The sequence below is a fragment of the Chanodichthys erythropterus genome, chromosome 2, assembly GCF_024489055.1.
Source record: "Chanodichthys erythropterus isolate Z2021 chromosome 2, ASM2448905v1, whole genome shotgun sequence".
NCBI classification, from domain to species: Eukaryota; Metazoa; Chordata; class Actinopteri; order Cypriniformes; family Xenocyprididae; genus Chanodichthys; species Chanodichthys erythropterus.
In genome coordinates this window covers 2,529,689-2,552,927 of record NC_090222.1, presented here as the reverse complement: position 1 = coordinate 2,552,927, position 23,239 = coordinate 2,529,689, and the positions used below count along the sequence as shown (strand labels likewise).

Below are 23,239 nucleotides of genomic sequence, written 5' to 3'. Positions count from 1 at the left end.
AAGGATCGTGTTTGGAGGAGAGTTTGTTGAAGTCTCTTTCTGTCTGTCTGGGCAGCGCGCGGACCCTCCCCCTGATCTCAGCTCATTGGATACTGAAGGACCAGGCAGGATTTTCCCATTGGATCCTATTCATCGCACCCGCTCCAGGAGAAATCACGATTTGTTAGAAACGCTGACCTCTGACCCATAACACACTATGAATAACATTTACATTTAAATCTATCTATCTATCTATCTATCTATCTATCTATCTATCTATCTATCTATCTATCTATCTATCTATCTATCTATCTATCTATCTATCTATCTATCTATCTATCTATCTATCTATCTATCTATCTATCTATCTATCTATCTATCTATCTATCTATCTATCTATCTATCTATCTATCTATCTATCTATCTATCAAAATAACAGAATTGTCACCAAATTATTTTATAAAAAAAATAATAATAATAATAATAATAATTAGTGGGTTAAAAACAACCCAAGTTGAGTTGAAAATGGACAAACCCAGTGGTTGGGTTAAATGTTTGCCCAACCTGCTGGGTGGTTTTATTTAACTTAACTATTATTTAAAAATGACTGATTCTTGCTTTAAATGAACTAGGTTGGAAATGCACATTTATTAATAAGCTTAATGAATAATAATGATACAATAAATATTTATTAAATTTCTTATTAATAAATGTTCACCTTTTGATTATTATTGTTTCCTCTATTATGCACTCTAAAACTGCTGGGTTAAATATGGACAAAGCCAGGCATTGGGCTGTTTTCACCCAGCCATTTTTTTCAGCCAATTTTGGATTTATTTTTTTTAGCCAGCAATATAGTAATATAAATAATATCTCTCCCAAATAGGGGCACATTTGTGGGGTATTTTAAGCTGAAACTTGACCAGACCAGAGACTTATATTACATATTGTGAAAGAGGGCAAAATAGGTGCCCTTTAACCCAACCTGCTGGGTTTGTGCATGTTTAACCCAACATTTTTAGAGTGTGTGTCTGATTTTTAATTTCCAACCCATTTGGGGTTCATTTTAATTCAGCCATACAGTCATTTTTAAACAATATAGTTGAGTTAAATAAAACTGACCAGCAGGTTGAGCAAACATTTAACCCAACCGCTGAGTTATTTTTATATATTTTTAGTGATCAATCACCTAAAATATATCCAGCATATAAATAAAATATGAATACAATACATACTTATACACCAATATTAACCTACATGTCTATAAATATGCAACACATGCATATAATGTGCTCATGTGTGTTTATAAAGGCATTCTACACTGAAAGCTGCTGTTATTATTGTCCTGTTTAGAGTGGAATCAAGCCTGCAGATCAGTGCTGATGGGAATAAATCTGCTCTTCTCTGTCAGGGTCTCGCTGAATAAAGAGACAGAATGGCAGACTTTACATTTCATCAGATATATTATATTATATCACAGTTTTAAGCCTTTTCTGTGATATCAATATGACAGCCAATATAATAATAATAATCATAATAAAATATTTAAGGTGTTATTATGATAAAAAATTCAAATAATAACATTTCTATCTGAAAAAAACAACAGCATCTTTGTCGTGCTGGTGTAAGAGATGTGAATGGCGTCTGGTGTGCGTCTCAGTCTGTGTCTGTAACAGGAAATCACCTGTAGCAGGAGAAAATCAGGGCGGATGAGCCCCGCACACGAAACGCTTGTGCTGCTTTAACCTTTTCCTAAAGCCTGAATTTGCTGCTGATTAAACGGCGTCAGTGGAAAAGAGAACAATCGAAAATACTTTACAATATATGAAGTCCTCAGCAGGGACTCAAAACCAGCTCCATTAAAACCACTGGTGAGAAATCAACGCTTGAAAACAATTAAACAATTAGGATTTTTAATTATGCTGTTATTATTTTAATTTATAAGCAAGTCTGCTGTCTTGACTCATCTTAAAGCAATGTTATTTAGAGAATATGAATTTTGCACCTGTATCTGTCAGCAGTGGAAGACGAATCATCACATCTACATTATGATCGCTTCAGTCAAACTTCAACATGCACTAATGTGATCAATATTTATTCACATTTCTGACAAACTGAACTTTCTTTCTTTTGTCTTATGCTACACTCTAAAAAATGTTGGGTTGAATATGGACAAACCCAGCGATTGGGTTAAATGTTTGCCAAAGAGTTTTATTTAACTCAACTATTGTTTAACTAACATTTATTAATATGTTTCATGAATAATAATTAAACATTTATTGAATTGCTTATTAATAAATGTTCACATTTTGATCATTATTGTTGCCTCTAGTAATTATGTGTCTGATTTTTAATTTCCAACCTATTTTGGGTTCATTTTAATCCAGACATACAGTCATTTTTAAACAATAGTTGGGTTAAATAAAACTACCCAGTACACTCTAAAAAATGCTGGGTTAAAAACTACCCAAGTTGGGTTGAATGTTTCCCAACGTGCTGGGTAGTTTTATTTAACTCAACTGTTGTATAAAAATTACTGTATTGCTTGCGTAAAATGAACCCAAAATATGCTGGGAATTAACATTTATTAATATGTTTAATAAATGTGCATTTATTAATAAGATAATGAATAATAAACAATAAACATTTATTAAATGTTCACCTTTTGATTATTATTGTTGCCTCTAGTAATTATGTGTCTGATTTTTAATTTTTCACTTATTTTGGATTCATTTTAAGCCAGCCATATAGTCATTTTTAATCAGTAGTTGAGTTAAATAAAACTACCCAGCAGGTTGGGCAAACATTTAACCCAACCACTGGGTTAAAACAACCCAATTGCTGGGTTTGTCCATTTTCAACCAGGATTTTTTAGTGTGCATTGTTTTTTATTGCTAATTGTCAGGTTTTAGTCTATGTGTGTGTGTGATTAGCTGTATGTGTATTTATTTGAGTGGTTTTAACTGGACATCAGTACCTAATTTCCTTCCAGCTCAAGTTGTTTGGAGTGACAATACAAATCCTTGAACCCTGCATAAAACAATATGCTTAAATGTTTTAAATGTGCTACTCTAATATCTGCAAATTCCTTAAAATCCTTATGTTCATGGCAGAAATATGCATAAAAACAGAATGAAAGATGTTACCCTGACAGGTTCATAAGACCACTTAACCTCTGTAAAAAACAAAAATCAATCAAAAGTACGTGGTGTGTGGAAAACTGCTGAAAACAGCACAAGTCAGGTACATGTGGACACTTATTAAAGCCTGGAACAATTAACAATTGTGCTGCATTCATGTGTTTTTATTTTACATATTTAACAAAACTGCTTTTCATACAGAACATTTCCATAAATTCAGAAGAAAAAAAAACACTTTTATGTTTTATATTTTTCATTTGACAAACACAGTTTGCCCTGAAACACACCGCAGGGTGTTGTTGGTGAACAAAAAAAAAGCAAAGACAAAATCAGTAATAAGAGTAAAAAAAAAAAAAAAAAAAAAAAAAGTAATAAAGGCAGAAAGAGTGAACGCCTGAGGCTTATGCTCCATTACAACCATCTGATCTCAGCTGACAGTGTTAGATTTGGGTGAAATCACTATTCAGGCCAAATGTACCAATCACCTAATGTTTAACTGAAGGAAAAACACCGGGTTTTATAAACCGGCACTCATAAAGTGTAGTTTTCCTAGAACTTACAAAAAGAATCGGCCAATAAATTAACATCCCAAGCCAAAAACAACAACCCAAAAACAACATTGGTTTGGTTTGATCCGAGCGTGAGGTCACTGGCGGCCCGTTCTGCCCGTGCTCTCTGATATCTCACTGTTGACCTGCGCAGATATGCTGGCCGGGATGATGTTCAGATGGAGGTCGTACTGCTGATCCAGGCCGAGGTAGCTGTCGCTCATCAGGTACAGTGTGTAGATACACCTGCAGGAAGATGGACACATTAAGACTGCAGATGCTATGAAGAAAAGGCATGAGAGAATCAGCGGCCGGCTCTTACCTTCCCGTCTTCTCCGGCGTGTAGAAGGCCACGGACACGCTGCTGCGGTTGCGAATGAATCCCACGCGTTTGATAGCCAGCAGTTCTTTTTTCTCAACCTCCCCGAGAACCAGAAACCAGCCTTCGTCTTTTGGTTTGGGGAAGCGCGGCGCCTGTGCCCTGCTGTCCTGCTTCCTCTGAAAGCAGCAGAATCAACATGAGCTGAAGGGCTGGTGATGAAGAGAAAAACACTGGTTCTGTGTGTGTGGTCAGACTCACTCTCTGCTGGCCGGCGTTGAGGCGGCGCAGGGACACCTGTAGGACGTACTCCTGATCGGCGTGCAGCGGCTGCCAGCTGGACTCGTCCCGGATGTTGGTGACGTTAGATGGGAGCGTGCGCTCCGTCTGCTCCTCACAGCCCTCCCACCAGCCCTTCACGCTCAGACTGACCTCCACCACGGGCAGGTGACTCACATACAGCCATGCCTGACAAAACAACACAATTAGCACCACATAAAGAACATGCTGCTTTAAAGTAAAACGCTTTTTTCTTGAATTTGACTGACATCAGGCAAATTTAGCAATACTACTTCTGCAAGTTCTGTGAATTACGCCACTGCTCAAAAGCTTGGAATAACCGGAATGAAGTGATTTTTACTTCAGAAATCATTCTAATATACTGATCTGCTGCTCAACAAACATTTCTGATTTATTATCAATGTTGTGCTGCACAATATTTTTGTGGGAACTGTGATACAATAGCATTCCAAATTTTGGGTTAAGTAAGATTAAAAATGACAATATAATAATACATTATTCAGTAAGGATGCAATAAATTGATCAAAACTGACAGTAAAGACATTTATAATATTAAAAATGATTTTGTTAACACTTTACAGTAACAAAGCACTTTTGCAAACAACTAGTTTATAGTTGATTATAGTTTATAAATTATAGTCTCTAAATTGTAATATATTATTAGCCTGAATACAAATAGTGACTTCTTCATTTAGTCACTGTAATTAACAAAATTATTATAGTTTAATTTGCTCATATGTAAAGAGTTTGATAATGGTTTTAATGCTGTTAACAACTCATTAACCAGATAAGTGATGTACAGTATTTAATACAGTAGTAAAGGAGTTGTTAATGGAAATTCAGAGCAAATAGTTCTCACTTCAGATTAGGTCACAGAAAATACTACATTGTCATTAATTAAGTGCTTTAAATCAACCTTTAATTGCATTAATAGTGTGTTCTTAAAATGTTTACAAATGTGCATCAACTCACTTTACACAAACATTTCTTTATAATTAACACTTTATAATAAGGTTCATTAGTTAAACATTAGTTAATGTATTAACTAACATGAACTAACCATGAGCAATACATTTGTTACTGTATTTACTAATCTTTGTTAATGTTAGTTAATGAAAATCCAGTTGTTCATTGTTTGTTCATGTTAGTTCACAGTGCATTAACTAATTTAACAAGATTTTAATAATGTATTAGTAAATGTTGAAATTAACATTAACAGAGATGAATAAATGCTGTACAAGTGCAGTTCCTTATTAGTTCATGTTAACTAATGAACCTTATTGTAGTGTTACCGAATAACTTTTTAATGTTTTCATGAAGCATTTTCTGCTCTGGTTTAAAATAAGACTGGAATCATTGAATCTATGCAGATATTCAGACACAACATTTATGAATATGTTTGGATACATTCTGAAATGTACAATACAGCAATAGAAATGTAAAATATTCACAAATATATTATATTATATATATATATTCCTTAACCCTATCCCCAAACTAAGCATACCCACTTTAAAATAAATAATTCTCACGGAATCATGTTGTTAAAACACGCCAGTTGATACAAATCATAAAAACACCATTATCTAAAGAGCAAACTGAACAATAATAATCGTGTTCATTACAGTGACAATGAATGAAGAACTCACTATTTATATAAAGGCTATTAATATACAGTGGGTACGGAAAGTATTCAGACCCCCTTAAATTTTTCACTCTTTGTTATATTGCAGCCATTCGCTAAAATCATTTAAGTTCATTTTTTTCCTCATTAATGTACACACAGCACCCCATATTGACAGAAAAACACAGAATTGTTGAATTTATTAAAAAAGATAAACTGAAATATCACAAGTATTCAGACAGACCCTTTGCTCAGTATTTAGTAGAAGCACCCTTTTCATCTAATACAGCCATGAGTATTTTTGGGAAAGATGCAACAAGTTTTTCAAACGTGGATTTGGGGATCCTCTGCCATTCCTCCTTGCAGATCCTCTCCAGTTCTGTCAGGTTGGATGGTAAATGTTGGTTGACAGCCATTTATAGGTCTTTCCAGAGATGCTCAATTGGGTTTAAGTCAGGGCTCTGGCTGGATCATTCAAGAACAGTCACAGAGTTGTTGTGAAGCCACTCCTTCGTTATTTTAGCTGTGTGTTTAGGGTCATTGTCTTGTTGGACGGTAAACCTTTGGCCCAGTCTGAGGTCCTGAGCACTCTGGAAAAGGTTTTCGTCCAGGATATCCCTGTACTTGGCCGCATTCATCTTTCCCTCGATTGCAACCAGTCGTCCTGTCCCTGCAGCTGAAAAACACCCCCACAGCATGATGCTGCCACCACCATGCTTCACTGTTGGGACTGTATTGGACAGGTGATGAGCAGTGCCTGGTTTTCTCCACACATACCACTTAGAATTAAGGCCAAAAAGTTCTATCTTGGTCTCATCAGACCAGAGAATCTTATTTCTCACCATCTTGGCAAACTCCATGCGGGCTTTCATGTGTCTTGCACTGAGGAGAGGCTTCCGTCGGGCCACTCTGCCATAAAGCTCCGACTGGTGGAGGGCTGCAGTGATGGTTGACTTTCTACAACTTTCTCCCATCTCCCGACTGCATCTCTGGAGCTCAGCCACAGTGATCTTTGGGTTCTTCTTTATCTCTCTCACCAAGGCTCTTCTCCCCCGATAGCTCAGTTTGGCCAGACGGCCAGCTCTAGGATGGGTTATGGTCATCCCAAACATCTTCCATTTAAGGATTATGGAGGCCACTGTGCTCTTAGGAACCTTAAGTGCAGCAGAAATTTTTTTGTAACCTTGGTCAGATCTGTGCCTTGCCACAATTCTGTCTCTGAGCTCTTCAGGCAGTTCCTTTGACCTCATGATTCTCATTTGCTCTGACATGCACTGTAAGCTGTAAGGTCTTATATAAACAGGTGTGTGGCTTTCCTAATCAAGTCCAATCAGTATAATCAAACACAGCTGGACTCAAATGAAGGTGTAGAACCATCTCAAGGATGATCAGAAGAAATGGACAGCACCTGAGTTAAATATATGAGTGTCACAACAAAGGGTCTGAATAGGACCATGTGATATTTCAGTTTTTTCTTTTTTAATAAATCTGCAAAAACGTCAACAATTCTGTGTTTTTCTGTCAATATGGGGTGCTGTGTGTACATTAATGAGGAAAAAAATGAACAAATGATTTTAGCAAATGGCTGCAATATAACAAAGAGTGAAAAATTTAAGGGGATCTGAATACTTTCTGTACCCACTGTATTAACAATGTAGAGACTACAATATTTATCAACTAATGGTTTGCAAATGATTTGTAAGCACTTTATCACTGTATACTTATTATAAAGTGTTACCCAGATTTCCATTTCAAATAAACGCTGTTCACTGATCTCTCTATCCATCAAAGAAAAAGAAATGCAGCACAGCTTTCACAAAAATGAGTAGCAACATTGATGAACCATCATTAATCAACTATTCATTGATAACTGATCATCAAATCAACATATCAGAATGATTTCTGAAGGATCATGTGACACTGAAGACTGGAGTAATGATGTAAATTACATTTTACTATATATTCACATAGAAAACAGCTGATTTACACTGGAATAATATTGAACTGTTTTACTGTATTGTTGATCAAATAAATGAGCAGAAGTATATATACAGTAGAATATGAAATAAACCGTAAACGCTCTTCAGCTCATCACTCAACAACTGGACTAAAATAAAACGGGAGGAATACGGCCAAGAGAGCGACAGGAAGCGTGGAGGGCGTTCTCTCACCGTGGCTCTGTTAGCATTAGACACATGGTGAAAAAACGCTGCAGATCACCCTGCCACAGCTATTTATGCAAGGATTACGCTTCCTCAGTGAATGAGACGAGGACGCGGCGGCGCATGTGCTTATTTAATTAGCAGGGCCGAGAGGAAGGGGGGTTCGCTGGAATACTGATGGGGAACAGGCGCTGGGCTCGACGCTGGGCGCGGACGCTCGCATTACCGCTGCAATTAGCACTTAGATTGGAGCTCTAAACCCTCTCATTTGGGAGGTAATTGGAGATCTTGGTGCTACCTGAGACCACCGTGACCGTCTGCCGCTCGCTGCAAATCACACGCCGCCTCCTGACGCCTGAGGAATGGGAATTTATTTGAATGTTTATGTTGTTAAGAGGTGATTCATCTCCACTCTCGTGTTTCACTAAAGTATATTCTGTTCCGACGGTGTGGAGAAATGCGGCAGGTGTCTTCCTAACGCTGTTTACTTTGAATCTTGGGTGAGTAAGATGACCCACCTGAGAGATCTGATTGGGCTGCAGCACCTCCTTCACCATCGACGTGAAGTTGTCCTCTTTCCCGTCGCAGGCGGCTATCAGCTCGGGAAGCCCCTCGATTGGTCCTTGAAAGCCCCGTCCGCCCCTCGCGGCTCTGCCGCTCCACCTCCTGTCGAAGGAAAAGACGGTCACGTGACGCTACCTTCAATCACGCAAGGGTTGGCTGAGCTCTGTTTCCTGCTGTCACAGCATGATGGATCCTGCCTGGCCTGATCCCTCTCTTACCATTTTTATTGTGTTTCCACCAAATTACACTCGCCGCGGGACACGGCCGCACTGAAATGTGTTACGGGCGAGAGAAAATCCAACGCCAATGATGTTAGCGTGTGCATGTGAGAGGCAGTTTGAGGGCTGATGAGTGATGCTGATGGTGTTTGCGGAGTTAGATAAGAGATGGCGGCGGGATTAGATACTAAGCCATGTTACACTGTCATGATCAGCCAGCCACAGGTGAGAAGCGCTGCGCCCCTTTAACACCGCTGACGGGAAGTGAACACTCGCTTCTCTCTGTGACAACGCGTTAGGATGCGCTCAGGCTCGGGCGAGCGGAAAACACACGGGTGGAGGAGGAGGGGAGAAAGTAAAGACTGCTCTGAAATAGTCAATAAGGTTGCCAGTGTGATATCAAAGAGGGAAAAATTGCATGTTTCATATATCTGTAAGATTTTAGTCATACTACACTGAAAAATGCTGGGTTAAAAACAACTTGAAAATGGACAAACTCAGTGGTTGTGTTAAATGTTTGCCTGCTGGGTAGTTTTATATAACTCAAATATTGTTTAAAAATGACTATTGCTTGCTTAAAATTAACCCAACGTATGTTGGAAATGAACATGTATTAAATTGATTATTAATAAATGTTCACCTTTTGATTATTATTAGTAATGATGTGTCTGATTTTTAATTTCCAACCTATTTTGGGTTCATTTTAAGCCAGACATATAGTCATTTTTAAACAATAGTTGAGTTGAATAAAACCGCCCAGCACATTAGGCAAACATTTATCCCAACCTCTGGTTAAAACAACCCAATCACTGGGTTTGTCCATTTTCAACCCAACTTGGGTTGTTTTTAACCCAGCATTTTTTTAGTGTTCTACAGCAACATGTTGAACTGAAAGTTGCTTATCACATTCTATTGGTTTTTCTGGTTAGCCATACAGCAGGTGTCTCCATGTGACTGATGCTGTAGGGATAAGACTGAGCAGCAAACATGAAATCTGTGAGGCAAAACAACCTGACGCTGACAGCAGAACAATGGAAGGCCACACAGATGCTGTGGTCACAGCTGTCCTCAGGAGCACCTTTGGGTCACCCTTGATCGAACCTTGTGACCACAGGCTAGAACTTCATCAGCTGTGCAGCAGGAATGGACTTGCGTCTCATAGCTTGAGCTGGATCACAAGCTCTTTGTGCACCAGAGCAGGGGTTCTCAAACTTTTTGGGACCAGGGACCTCTTATAGGGTAGAACATTTTCTAAGGACCCCCTCATAATTATATCAGTGATTAATGTGGGTGGGATTAATGAACACTTTATTTTAGGGTCTTTAAACTAGTTACTTATTATCATGCATATTACTAGAATTTTGGCCATTTATTAGTACTTATAAAGCACATATTAATGCCTTATTCTGCATGACCTTATTCTACATTCTTAATCCTACCATAAACTTAACAACTACCTTACTAACAATTAATAAGCAGTAATTAGGATTTTTTTTTTTTGAGGGAAAAATCATAGTTAATAGTTTATATGTGTTCCCCATACTGAAGTGTTACCATTGACACAACTGGCGCAAAATGGCCCCATCTGTAAATATGCACTTTTAAAGGTGCAGTATGTAATCATTTTGTCCACTAGAGGTCGCTAGAAGCATATTCAAAATAAAGGCGTAGCTTGATGAAACCAAGTTTGAGCACGGAATCTTGGGACATGTGGTCTCCACCTCAACAGCCGGTGGAATAGAATAGGGATTGGACTCGGGAAGAAATCATGTTCATGGATGAGATTATTAACGTTACTGTAGTATGAAGCAGAGCAGGAGCAAGTGTTGTGGAGCTGAACGAGGAGCTGGAGCGATTGATCAACACATGCCTCACGAGCAGCGGGACTTTTATTATGACACGGTCACCGGTCATGAGTATGAGGTAACGCAGCTCTGTTTATCATATTAGATACATTTGAGTGTGTTAAAAATGATGTTATAACGTTACTCTGTGCGTTCGCTCGGCGGCTGCTGTGAGACACTGTTACACACTGCAGTAAGATAGATCCATTTTACAATATCAGATTAAATGCTGGATGGCTTGTGTTGATAAATGGCATGCAATTCATTTTAAAATGTATTATATGATGGAGAAAATGCTGTATTACTGTTACTAAAAATAAAGCTGCATCTGATTATGCTATGTTAGCTACTTCACAAAATAGTGTTTTTCTCTGAGGCATGGTAAAGCATGAGACTCGCAAAAAACAAGAAAATTAGATTTAAACAATAAGACTAAACGTGTTGAGCTATATAACAATAATTAGTTTTGTGTCTATAAATATATCCAAACAGATGTTCTCTTGTCTATTAAAACATGTAAATATTAAAGCATCTTTGGTGTTTCCATGGTTTCTATAAAATAAAACCGGAAACCGAGGGTAACGCGGGTATGACGCCATTAACAGGCGACTCCTCACACATCCCGGAGCCTTGGTTAAAATTGAAATTTTCTCACGATTTACAAATAGTTGCAAACATTTGGGATATTGTAAGTACTCAAGTGAGTACCTTTAAAATTAAACCTTTAAATAATACAGCATTTTCCGGAAAATAAGTAACATAATAAAAAACTAATAAATACTGCTAAATAAATGTTTAAAAATATTATAAACTTGTATTTTATTTCCACTCGACAGCAAAACCTTTAAATTCAATGGTTTTTAGAACAAAACAAGAATGAAAAATATAAGCAGTCGATAAAATAAACAAAAATAGCCTAATAGTGGCATTCATTAAAAACAATATTTATTTTACAGCTTAAATTTATTTAAAAAGTGGAACTGAAACTTGCATTGAGCTTCTCTTTCATTCAGCAAAAATCCATATGTATTTGGATGCTAAATTGTTATTTATTATGTAAACAAGGCTTTTTACTTCACTTCACAGCATCCTTCACATGCGCAAAAATGTGTTAGGAATATCAGTGCGACGATAGGGCGGTGGTCAAGCTGACCATTTAAACCGAGCCAAATAACTTTTTCTCTGTTTGGATGACTGAATGATTAGTTTGATGATGAGTAGGGTGTGATATACATTTAGAGATGCTAGAACTGATATGTTGTTTGTGCGCGCGATCACTTAGAGAAGCTGAAACAACTTAAAATTCTCAGTCATTTATGGTCATACAGATAAGAGTAAGACATCATTCAAAACTGGTTGTCTATTTTGGTGTACATTCATTCGTAAAATAAAGAACACAAACAGGATCTGCTGCTGTTTCAGTCTCTGTGAACTGTGAACTTCTCCTGGTTAATGTGAAAAGATGCAACGGACCAAGTACATGACTTTCAGAAGTATGTGTACCTGAAGACATAGAGATCCTGCTTTTCAATGTGAGGAAGTGTGAGCAGGGAGGAGTCGTGGAGCCACCTGGCCTGAACGATCATCTGTACGAGGTTGCAGACGCTGAGCGCAGACACGAGCCATCCTTCATTGGCCACCACATCCAGCATCGCCTGCAGAGACAACAGCAGCAAAATGACACATGCATCAGCGTTCAACAGTTTGAGGACAGAATGATTTTTAAACTAAAATATTGAACAATTGAAGACGTGTGGCATTATTCTTCTTTAAAGGGGTCATGAACTGAGAATTCAAAATTTCCTTGATCTTTTGACAGTTAAGAGACAATTATACTATACAAATATCCTAGAAGTTTCAGAACTGAAAAACTAAGTTAAACTAATGAATTATGATGTCATTTCGGTGCCGCGAAAGAACAACGCCTATTTCTACATCATCGCGTCCTTGGCGCCGCCCACTGGCGCATTAGAGAAGGACATAAGATCGATTCAGGATGACTGGACTAAAAATAACATTGCCTTCCAAAGGATCCTAATGCTAGAAAAGATTTTTTTTTCCAACTATGTGAAAAGTGGCAGCAGAGCATCATGTATTTGTGTTCGGTACATTTCACTGTGGATTATTTGGTAATTCAGTCACGATTTTGGTGCAGGCTTTGCAAACAGACTTTCGTCAGAGATTCGTCAGCAACGCCACATCAAGTAACAGTGTTCATTCTAACACCTGATCTGTGATTTCTGATGTGTAATTATTCAAGTTCAGACAGATTTTCTTTGTCTTAAAATCATTTAAAGCTGTTTATGCATCAGTAAATCAAACCAGTGACTAAACGCTCAACTTAACATTGTTTCTTTTAGTAGGATTAATATAATCTGTTATATAAATTGTGATTAAATTATATAAAGAAAGCGATCAAAGAAAGCTCCCTTTACAATTGCTGGAGCTGTCAATCAAACAGAGCGAGTTCATCTGGACCAAAATCAGTGACACTGTCACACTGCATAATGAACCTTGCTGTATTTACACCATGTTTGCATTGTTAGTTATGGTGAAAGCATTTGTGAAAATGCACTTTTCACGATTCATTAATCTTGACAACTGTAAGTAGTACAGATATTCGAGAGGTTTCCACATGCAACACTTATTTCATATGCAAAGATATCAGCCAATCACAGCAGTGGGCGTTTACACTGAAGTCTCACAGCAGACACGCCCCTTAAAACAGAGGCCTGAGATCAGGGTAGAAAATGGTCATTTATTTCGAAATTATGACAATTATTGATGTAAAAAATCATATTAACATTATAAGTGCACCTCAGGAAACATTATTTAAAAAACTAAATGTAAATATATTCATATTTTGAGATAAGCTACATGATGCTAACATTGAGTACAAACACTAACTGTGTGAAATTAGACCATTAATATCATCAATGAATACTATTGTTATGTCTTTATTTATACGCCAGCCCGTCGTCTATATCTCCTCGGCCTCTTTGTGGTTCTGTCACTCTCTCTTCCTCGATCTAAGGTTAAAGTCTGCTGAGCTCAGCTGCGCTAACAAACTTAATTAATCAGAAAGTCATTTCCTCTGTAACTATGAGTAAAAAGCACCTGAAGAGCACCGGAGAGCCCTGCAAGTTAATCAAAATGCTAATGCACTACAAATTAAAGTTGTGATTAACATTTCACAGTAGCTGCTTGAGTAAATTGAGGACAGCAACAGGATGATATGACAAACCTTTCCGGAAGGAGAGACAGACAGACACCAACTGAGGAAATATCAGTAATACAGATAGCTAAATTAAAGCTGGACCAATAAATAACAGAGGACTGAAAATAAACAAGGACAGTTGACTAGTTATCCAAAAACTGATTCATTGTAGAGGTGGGCGATATAACAGTAGACACGATTAACTGGTAGAAATTTGTCAACCGATGGAGATTTTGCAGTATCGTCTCTATTGTGGTTACGTTTACGTGGCGTTACTGTGCTGTGAGGTCATGAAAGCTTCATTTGCATACATTTTTAAACATTGCATTTAAAAACAAATGATTTTAAACCATTGAAATGCAAATGATCAGCAAAAGAGAACTCATTTCGCTATATATTACTCAAATATTTTCGGTCATATCGCCCAAGACTAGAGTGGTATCTACAGTTTTTGTTTATAATTGAAGATATGTGTGTTAATGGGATTGTGATAAGGTCAATTTAATTATTGATATTAATAATTATTATTAAAATTATAATTCATAAATGACTGTCACCAGAACTAAAAGCCTCTAAAAGGACACTGTGAGCAATCTGTAGGTCAGTTTCTTTCTAAGGTCTGATGATATTGGGAACATGACACAATGATACACAGCTTCTGCAAGACAATTAGCTCTTCTGAAAACCCACTGAATATTTATATCATTACTCCATCAACGATGCCTGACAGGTCTGTTTACAATTAAATTGTAAAACATTGCTAATTTTAAAAGATGATATAACATGAAACATGTCAAACCTGTCAAAACATATTATCATTCTGGACGCAAAGTTTGCAGATAAAACATTTATTGTTCACGCAATTTACACTACTGTTCAAAAGTATGTGGTTCGTAAGTTTTTCAGTAAGGATGCTATAAAATTATCAAAAGTGACAATAAAGACATTTATTAGAAACATATTTGTTACAAAAGATTCTATTTCAAATAAATGATGTTCTTTTGAACCTTCTATTCCTCAAATAATTCTGAAAACAAATGTATCAATTTCCACAAAAACATATTTCACAGCACAACTGCTTTCAACATTGATAATAATCATAAGTGTTTCTTGAGCAGCAAATCAGCATATTAGAATGATTTCTGAATGATCATGTGACACTGAAGACTGGAGTAACGATGCTGAAAATTCAGCTTTGATCACAGGAATAAATTACACTTTACTATATATTCACATAGAAAGCTAGCTTGTTTCCGCCATGAAATAAAAAAGGTAATTGCGACTTTTTGTCTCACAATTCTGACTTTTTTTCTCAGAATTGCAAGTTATAAAGTCAGAATTGTGAGACAAACTCAATTGCGTGTTATATTGTGCAAATGTGAGGGAAAAAAAAGACTGACTTTTTAAATCTTGTAATTCTGAGAAAAAAGTCAGATTGTGTGATAAAAAGTCGCAATTACCCTTTTTATTTTTTTTATTGGCGGAAACAAGCTTTCATAGAAAACAACTTTTTTCAATTTTAATAATATTTCTCAATATTACAGTTTTTCTTGTATTTTTGATCAAATAAATGTAGCCTTGGCGAGCAGATGAAACATTTGTAATAACTCATATTGTGATAGTCTATAATTCATGGCAAGTACACACACACACACACACACACACACACACACACACACACACACACACACACACACACACACACACACACACACACACACACACAGAGAGAGAGCAAATAAACATTCAAAAGTAATCAGCCCGGCTGGGCATGATGGGAAGGGTTAATTCTCTGACATCACAGCAGGATGAGCTCAGCTGTGTAAGAGACCGGCTGCTATGAAGGCACGGGGCTGCCAGCAACACTGTCACAGCAGGAACCCAGAAAAGTAACCACATCATGAAGAGGCATAGCCAATCACTCCCAGACACACACGGAGCGGCCGTAGAGAATCACCAGCGCTGGCAGAGCCGGACCGCCAGTGTGGACAATCTGTCCAGTCCCCGGCCAGAGAAAATCAAGTGCGGTCTCAGGCATAGCCAATTGCAAACAGATTCGAAGGTGTGCCATCAGGCATGAACAATCGACATCAGGTTGTTTGGCTGGATCAGGCAGCGCAGGCTCTGTTTTATGGCCGCCCCGGAGGCCAGTGTTTTACGACGCTCCAAACGACCTCACGGCCGAATATCCATAAATCATATCCACACTTCAGACACTCTGTGCTCAGTGTGTTGCACTGCGAGTCTGTTTACACACGCCAGAATAACACGGGACGGCAGGGCGGCATTACGATACTGTCTTAAGAAAGAGCGAGTGCACACACACACACACACACACTCACACACACACGCACACAATATTCAACAATAATAGTAATAATAAATAGGGTTGTAAATGTCTAAAAAGGACATATATCTTCTAAAGCGGATACTGTTTTGCGATTACTTCTTGCTCAAATACGCAATGTGTTAAACTGACCTTTGGGTTGATCTAAAGCATGTTCAACAAATATTCAGTTTTCAACGAGTTTGATATTAATGCCGAAATACACTCTACAATTCTGCTCACCAAGACTGCATTTATAAATACAGTATAAACAGTAATATTGTGAAATATTATTCCGATGTAAATCAGCTGTTTTCTATGTGAATATATAGTAAAGTGTAGTTTATTCCTGTGATCAAAGCTGAATTTCAGCATCATTACTCCAGTCTTCAGAGTCACATGATCCTTCAGAAATCATTCTGATATGATGATTTGCTGCTCAAGAAACATTTATGATTATTATCACTGATCTGCGTAAGATTTTTGTGGAAACCAAGATGCATTTTGTAGGATTCTTTGATGAACAAAGTTCAAAAGATCAGTCGTTTTTGTTGATTTTTTGTTAAAGGGTCATATAATGCCACTTTTACGAGATGTAAAATAAGTCTCTGATGTATAAAAATAAGTCAAACTGAAATTTGAGTATGTAAAGTTACAATTTTGAAAATGTATGCTTTTTCGATCTTTTTTTTTTCTGGCAGTACTTGCACCTAATGGGCAAAAAAAGGAAAAACCAGTCCCTTCACGAAAGCGCTATACTAGCTGGACACCTCGTGGAAGAATGCCACATGGAGTCCACCGACATGGAGATTATTAATCTTGAGACAGAAAACGGTGCCAATGAAGAGGTTCTTCCGAGGCCTATTTGCTCTACTCCATCCAAGACTCTTGTGAGATCGAAAGGCATCAACAAAGTTTCCTTATCTACACTCCTTGACGTGATTCAGAAGCTATCTGCTAAAGTGGATGATACACACGACAAGGTGATCTCCATTGATAAAACGGTTGCTGTTTCTTGTGGAAAACTCAACAAACTGTCTGAAAAAGTCTCTCATATGAGTGAAGAGGTCAAGATGCACGCTGTCAAGGTCGTTCAACTTGAAAAGGAGATTAAGGAATTGCGAGTTGAAAGCGTAAGTCTGAAAGGAAGCCTCGATGAAATGCAACGGTACTCACGGAGACTGAATCTCAAGCTCCACGAGGTCCCAGAGCGCGACGGAGAAGATGCGAGAAGCGCGACAATCGGCATCCTAAGAAAGATGGTCCCTAGTATCCAGAACAAGTTGGATGATGTAGTTGAAAGGAGATCTGACGGAGCACCTCGTAACATTATCGAGCTTACAGAGACATGGTATGGCGTTCTGCGAAAGACTCTCGCTATCTAAAAGAAAACAAGCTTCGGATCAAGGAGGTGCTGATCAAACAAGATGCTGAAGCTAGGGCCAAATTATGGCCGCTGGTCAAGAAGGCTCGTGAGGGGGGGGAGAAGGTTTCATGGAAGGGTCCCCATGCTTTTGTCACTGGGAAAAAACAAAACAATGTACTGTTTTATAATCGCAGATTACCTTCATGGAGCAACTCGATTTGAATTTAACTCGAGAATTGCTCATTAACAGTTTCGCTGACTGCCCATGTGTTCTTCTCACGAGTTGCACTTGATCAATTTCTTTACAAACAGCCTTCAAAGAGCATTCCAATTTAACATTTCATTTGTGCTCGGACAGACTAATTTCTTTATTTGCAGACTACTTTCATGGAGCATCTGCGGTCGAACTTGACTCCTGTGCTGTGCATGGACAAACTAATTGCTTTATGGAGCAACATGAACATTTTGTACTCTGTTGTGGTTCCTTCTTCATAAGTAAGTTATGCCCTCCTATAAGTTGCACTTTTGCCTAAGTTATAGGGTGTGTTAGCTTTAACTAACTCTTTGTCAACGCAGATTCACAGCCGTAAGCTTTAAAACCGTTGTGTGTTCTTATTCAAGTTACTCTTTCCTGTTTTATTTTTCCTTTCTCCTATGCAAATGCAAATGCAACTCTTATCTCGTTAAACACTCGTGGATTGAGAGATCTAACTAAAAGAAAAGCCTTATTCTCATACTGTAGAAGAATGAATGCTGACTTGATCCTGTTACAACAAACTCGTTCCTGTGAGAGTGATGTTTGTTTCTGGAGATCACAGTGTGGTGATAACGCTTACTTTAGTCACAGATCTAACCACTCCACTGGGGTTCTCACTTTGATAAGGAGATATTATTGAATCGTTGATTTTCAACGGAAGTGAAAGAAGTGCATTTTAAAAATGTGCATAATGTATACCCTTGTGTCGAGATTTTGTGATGTAGCTGATATATACACCTTCTGTAAAAAAGAAAGTGAAGATATTTGTCATTTATTTCTCTCATGTAATGTTTCATCACTTTTCTGGAAAGATTTGAGCTCCTATTGTTTTTCTAAAGTTGATATGAACTGTAATTTGCACATGAAGGATGTTGTTTGCTTTTTTGAAAAACAAAACAAATCTTTAGAATCTACTGTTAACTTTCTTATCCTTGAGGTAAAATCCTATTTTCACAAACAAAGGTTTCTTAGGAAGAGATATGATGAGATCTTTCATGTACAGTGATTAATACTTGTTTTGGTGTTTTTGTTTCGTTTGTTTGTTCTGTTCCTGCATTTCTTTATGTTTTGAAAAAACGCTATTTAAATGCATCTTTCTCTTTTAACAGTCATTGTCAACTTTTTTTCCCCTCTTCTCTCCCTCTCTCTCTCTCTCTCTCTCTCTCTCTCTCTCTCTCTCTCTATATATATAAAGTGTGAGCTTTTTTTTTTTTAAGGCAAGTGGTTACACTAAATTAACCTTCATTTTAAACCTATATTTTTGGTTGAACTTAATAAAAGTTTTTTAGTTATTTCAGTTCAAATATATTGAGGAGATTCCAATATATTCTAGTCTTTGTATTTGACATTCAGTTATTTCCCTTTCCTCAAAAACACATAAAATAACACTTAATTTCAATATTTACTCTCCCGATCCAGCCATTTGCAAAGCCTGCTGGGAACTAAAAATCCTCTGCCCAGTTTCAGTTAATGCAACAAAAATCATTCATCTGATCCCAACACAAATGGATTAAGTAAACTTCCATTTTAAATATATTTAAGTGGATTGAAAACAACAAAATTAAGTTAGGACAAAATGCACAGCAATTGTGTTGTTTTAGCTCATTTTAATTAAGCACTTTGAACAAGCTGCAAAAAAAAAAAATATATATATATATATATATATATATATATATATATATATATATATATATATTTTTTTTTTTTCAATGTTTAGAATCCTGAAGAATTTTCGGAAAATTCTACGGAGAAAATGAAAAAGAAAAACACTTCCGGAAAAGTCTGTTCTTAATGTTGACTAACGATAGGCCGATGTTTCAGACTGATTAATCACACAATATTTTTGCCATTCTAACGTTATCAGCATTGACTAATAACTGCACCATTTGGCCGACTAACAGAAGCGTGTCTTTTCCAAAATCTCCTAAACATCCTGTCAGTGGATATTGCACATTTTCTGTTTTCAGTTATTTTTTTATTATTTATTTTGAGCTTTTATTGCCATTACCTAATGTATGTTAACTGTTATTGTGTAAATCACTAAATATACACTGCTGTTCAGAAGTTTGGAGTCAGAAAATCTATGTATTTTTATTAATATTACAGTGGTTTAATTTGATTATGTACTCATTTCATTGCGTATGCAAGAGCGACACTCAGCAATGTCGTGTCTGGTGTGGACATACAAATGACTTTGTCGTTATATAAATACACATAAACACACACCTGGCAGATGCGGATGGCGTTGTCCAGCGCGGTCTTGGTGTCGGTGCCGTAGTCGCTGCAGGGCAGCTGTGCGCGGCTGAAGTGGGCCTGCATCAGCAGGTGTGTCTTGGTGTGTGCGCTGTCATAGGAGTGAGGGTTGACCGGTAGGGGCAGCCGCTGGGCCAGCTCGCTGTTCAGCTGGTCCTCGTTGTGACGTACGGGGAGCTCGGCGTACTCCTCTGCTTCCTGTGAACACACACACAGCATCCGCTGAACAAACTCGCTTCAAAGTCACCCACCAGTCCACTGTCAGCGTATCTTCCATTAAAGATTTAAAAACTGGATGACACTTTATTTTAGGATTCAATTCTCACTTTTAACTAGTTGCTTATTAGCTTGCAAATTACTAGTATATTGGTTGTTTATTAGTGCTTATAAAGCAGATATTAATGCCTTATTCTGCATGATCATATTCTACATCCCATAATCCTACCCAATACCTAATCTTATTAACTAACTTACTATTAATAAGAAGATTTGAACTTTTACGATATTTTGACTACTGCACGACTGTAAAGGTAACTAACAAAGTAACTTCTACAATAAAGCCTGGTCATACTGCGCACACTTTATCAGAGAATGTTATTCATAATTTCATCAAAATGACCTAACATTCTAACTGTCTCTTCATCTTTGGACAATGTTAACCATCCCTCTTCTTTTTCAACCTCTTCTCTCCAGTCATCTGTCAAACAGCAATCGCTTTTCACTATCAAATAATCTGCTGGTGGATAAAATGCTTTTTTCCTGTCTTTATCAAAAAAACATTGTATTATGGACTGCCAAATCTCTTAATGAAGAGGATATTTCGGGGAGCATTGAGGCATATTCTTCTATTGCTACACGTCAGTAATACACTGGCATGTTTGAACCTGATCTGAGAGATGTGATGTGAAGTCTGCATCAATATACAGAAGATAAAGAGAGGAACGTGATCTGTAAACAGAGCTCAAACTGACCTGGGCTGTGTTTCTCAAATTGAGCATTGTGAGCTCAGTTGATCGTAGAGACCACTGGTGCCAATGTTTCTACTCTCTACTGAGGCTTACAATGCTTTTGAGGAACAGCCCAGGTCAGTTTGAGCTCTTTATTTCTGGGAGACATTTACAAAGAAACACTTTACAAGTGTGAGCTAAGAAGCCTGTTTGTTGGATGATATCCGTAAGAGGTTAAACTAAATATTATATACATTGATTCATTGATATAAATGTATTTCATAAGAAGTTTTTTTTTTCCAACCATTACTAAACCTTAAGTGTTTTTTTTTTTTTTTTTTAATTTGGGGACAATTTTTTACTTTATTGTCAAAATTCTTTCAGAAATGTCTTGTGTCCTTTTGTCACAAACACCCCCCCCCCCCCAAAAAAAAAAAAACAAAAAACAAAACAAAAACAAAAAAACATAAGAGCCACATATTTTATCCCACACATTACAAATGACTTTAAATTGTAGTTAAGACTACTTTAAAACCCTTCACTGGTTGTATTTATTTTGAACTGAATTATTATAATAATAAAATAATAATAATTCATAAACTTATTAAAAATGATACTTTTACAGTATTAACACTTCAATAATTTACTTAACATTATTTAACATTAATTATTTAACAAATAAATACATTTTATATAAATAATTTTTAAAATTTAAATATAAATAAAATATTAATAAGATATATAAATAAGATTTATTTATTTATTAAGATATATCAGTTGATTAGATTATATCAGTTGCCAACATGCAGAAAAATGTTCTTGTATATTATTTTAATACAAAAAAAGATTTGTCTTATAATAACTGCAATAACTGCAAACACTAGAATTTTGTTAGAAAAATTATATGACTCTGTATTATTTGAAAAGAGTCCAAATAATGTTACTTCTCGAGTGCCATAATTTCATTGAACGTTCTAATTTTTGTAAAAAGCTGAAAATTACGCAGTAACCGGGTGGTGCTCAAACTGCAGGATATTTATATTCATGCATTTGATCTAAAATAACTTACAATGCATTAAAGGAATATACTTGTTAGAATTAGTGTACTTTCATCTGGGAGTCAAAGTTGTTGTTTTTTTTTCAACCCTGTTACTAAATCTTAGGATCTTTTTTTTCTTTCTTTAAATTAGGGAATACATTTTTCACTTTATTGTTTTTAATTTTTTTTTTAAACAACTTACAATGCATTAAAGGAATATACTTGTTAGAATTAGTGTACTTTCATCAGCACATTCATCTGTGTTGATATCTCCACACTCAACCTGAGCTGCTGGACTCACTAAAGTCTTCATTTAACAGTTTATAGCTTTGTTGTATCGTTTTAATTGCCGGTTACAATTGAGAAGGTCAAGACCGCGGTGGTGGGACGAGGGGGAGCTCCTGGAGCTGTGAGGGCCGGCTTGACTCGCCGTCTCATTATGAACCGCTCCACAGTAATTAGAGGACAATAAGGGTGAGTGAGGGGCTGATGGGGGAGGCGTCATGCAGAGGGGTCATTTGTTGCTATTGACTGACTGGTTAGAGTGAAAATGGGGGTTCTGCCCACCTCATGTCACGCTTTTGTTAAGCGACCAGTGTGAGCGTTAGACAGCGAGATGTAATGAGCGAGTGGTAAGTGGATAATCAAGCGGGAAACATGTAACTGTGAGGATCAGTGATTCATCCCTGCCGCCTCGGGCGTCATTACCACATTAACATGTGCTCTTTTCCTATTACTGACACACAAACAGGGCGACATTAACATTCACAGACATGACTCGGAGCTCCTCTCCTCTCTCAGACCTTCTATATTTTGAGCAGAATCAGTCGTGGCGATGTCTTTATCATCAGGTCATCTGAGACGGCCTCTGGCAGCTTGTTTGCCCAGGTCATGCTGCGGTCACGGTCTCTGATGTCTGATTTTCTCTTTCATTCTTTTAGGAAGGTTATGGATAAATCTGGAGAATGACTCTGTAAAAACGTCTTCTTTTACAATTATAACAAAAGAGCAACTAATCTTGCACTAAATTAACCTTTAATAGGACTTCATCCTTATTTGGAGTTTTTTAAAAGCTGATAAGAAATAATAAAAGGAATCAGACGGGCAGTAAAATCCAGAGAGCATAACGTTGTGAAA

The 23,239-nt window shown here is 37.1% G+C and overlaps 1 protein-coding gene across 2 annotated transcripts in view; it reads right to left on the bottom strand.

Moving 5' to 3' along the window:
- Positions 1–3,158: 3,158 nt before the first annotated feature.
- The window catches only part of ascc3 (activating signal cointegrator 1 complex subunit 3), a 260,611-nt gene continuing 240,530 nt past the window's right edge, over positions 3,159–23,239 (bottom strand). For both annotated transcript variants that reach the window (XM_067399556.1, XM_067399566.1), the window contains exons 37-42: positions 20,090–20,314; positions 12,202–12,353; positions 8,591–8,738; positions 4,248–4,454; positions 3,990–4,165; positions 3,159–3,913 (exon numbers count right to left, since the gene is read on the bottom strand). In XM_067399556.1, coding sequence (XP_067255657.1) covers positions 3,766–3,913; positions 3,990–4,165; positions 4,248–4,454; positions 8,591–8,738; positions 12,202–12,353; positions 20,090–20,314 — 1,056 coding nt within the window. In that variant the 3' untranslated portion in view covers positions 3,159–3,765. The remainder of the gene's footprint in view (positions 3,914–3,989; positions 4,166–4,247; positions 4,455–8,590; positions 8,739–12,201; positions 12,354–20,089; positions 20,315–23,239) is intronic.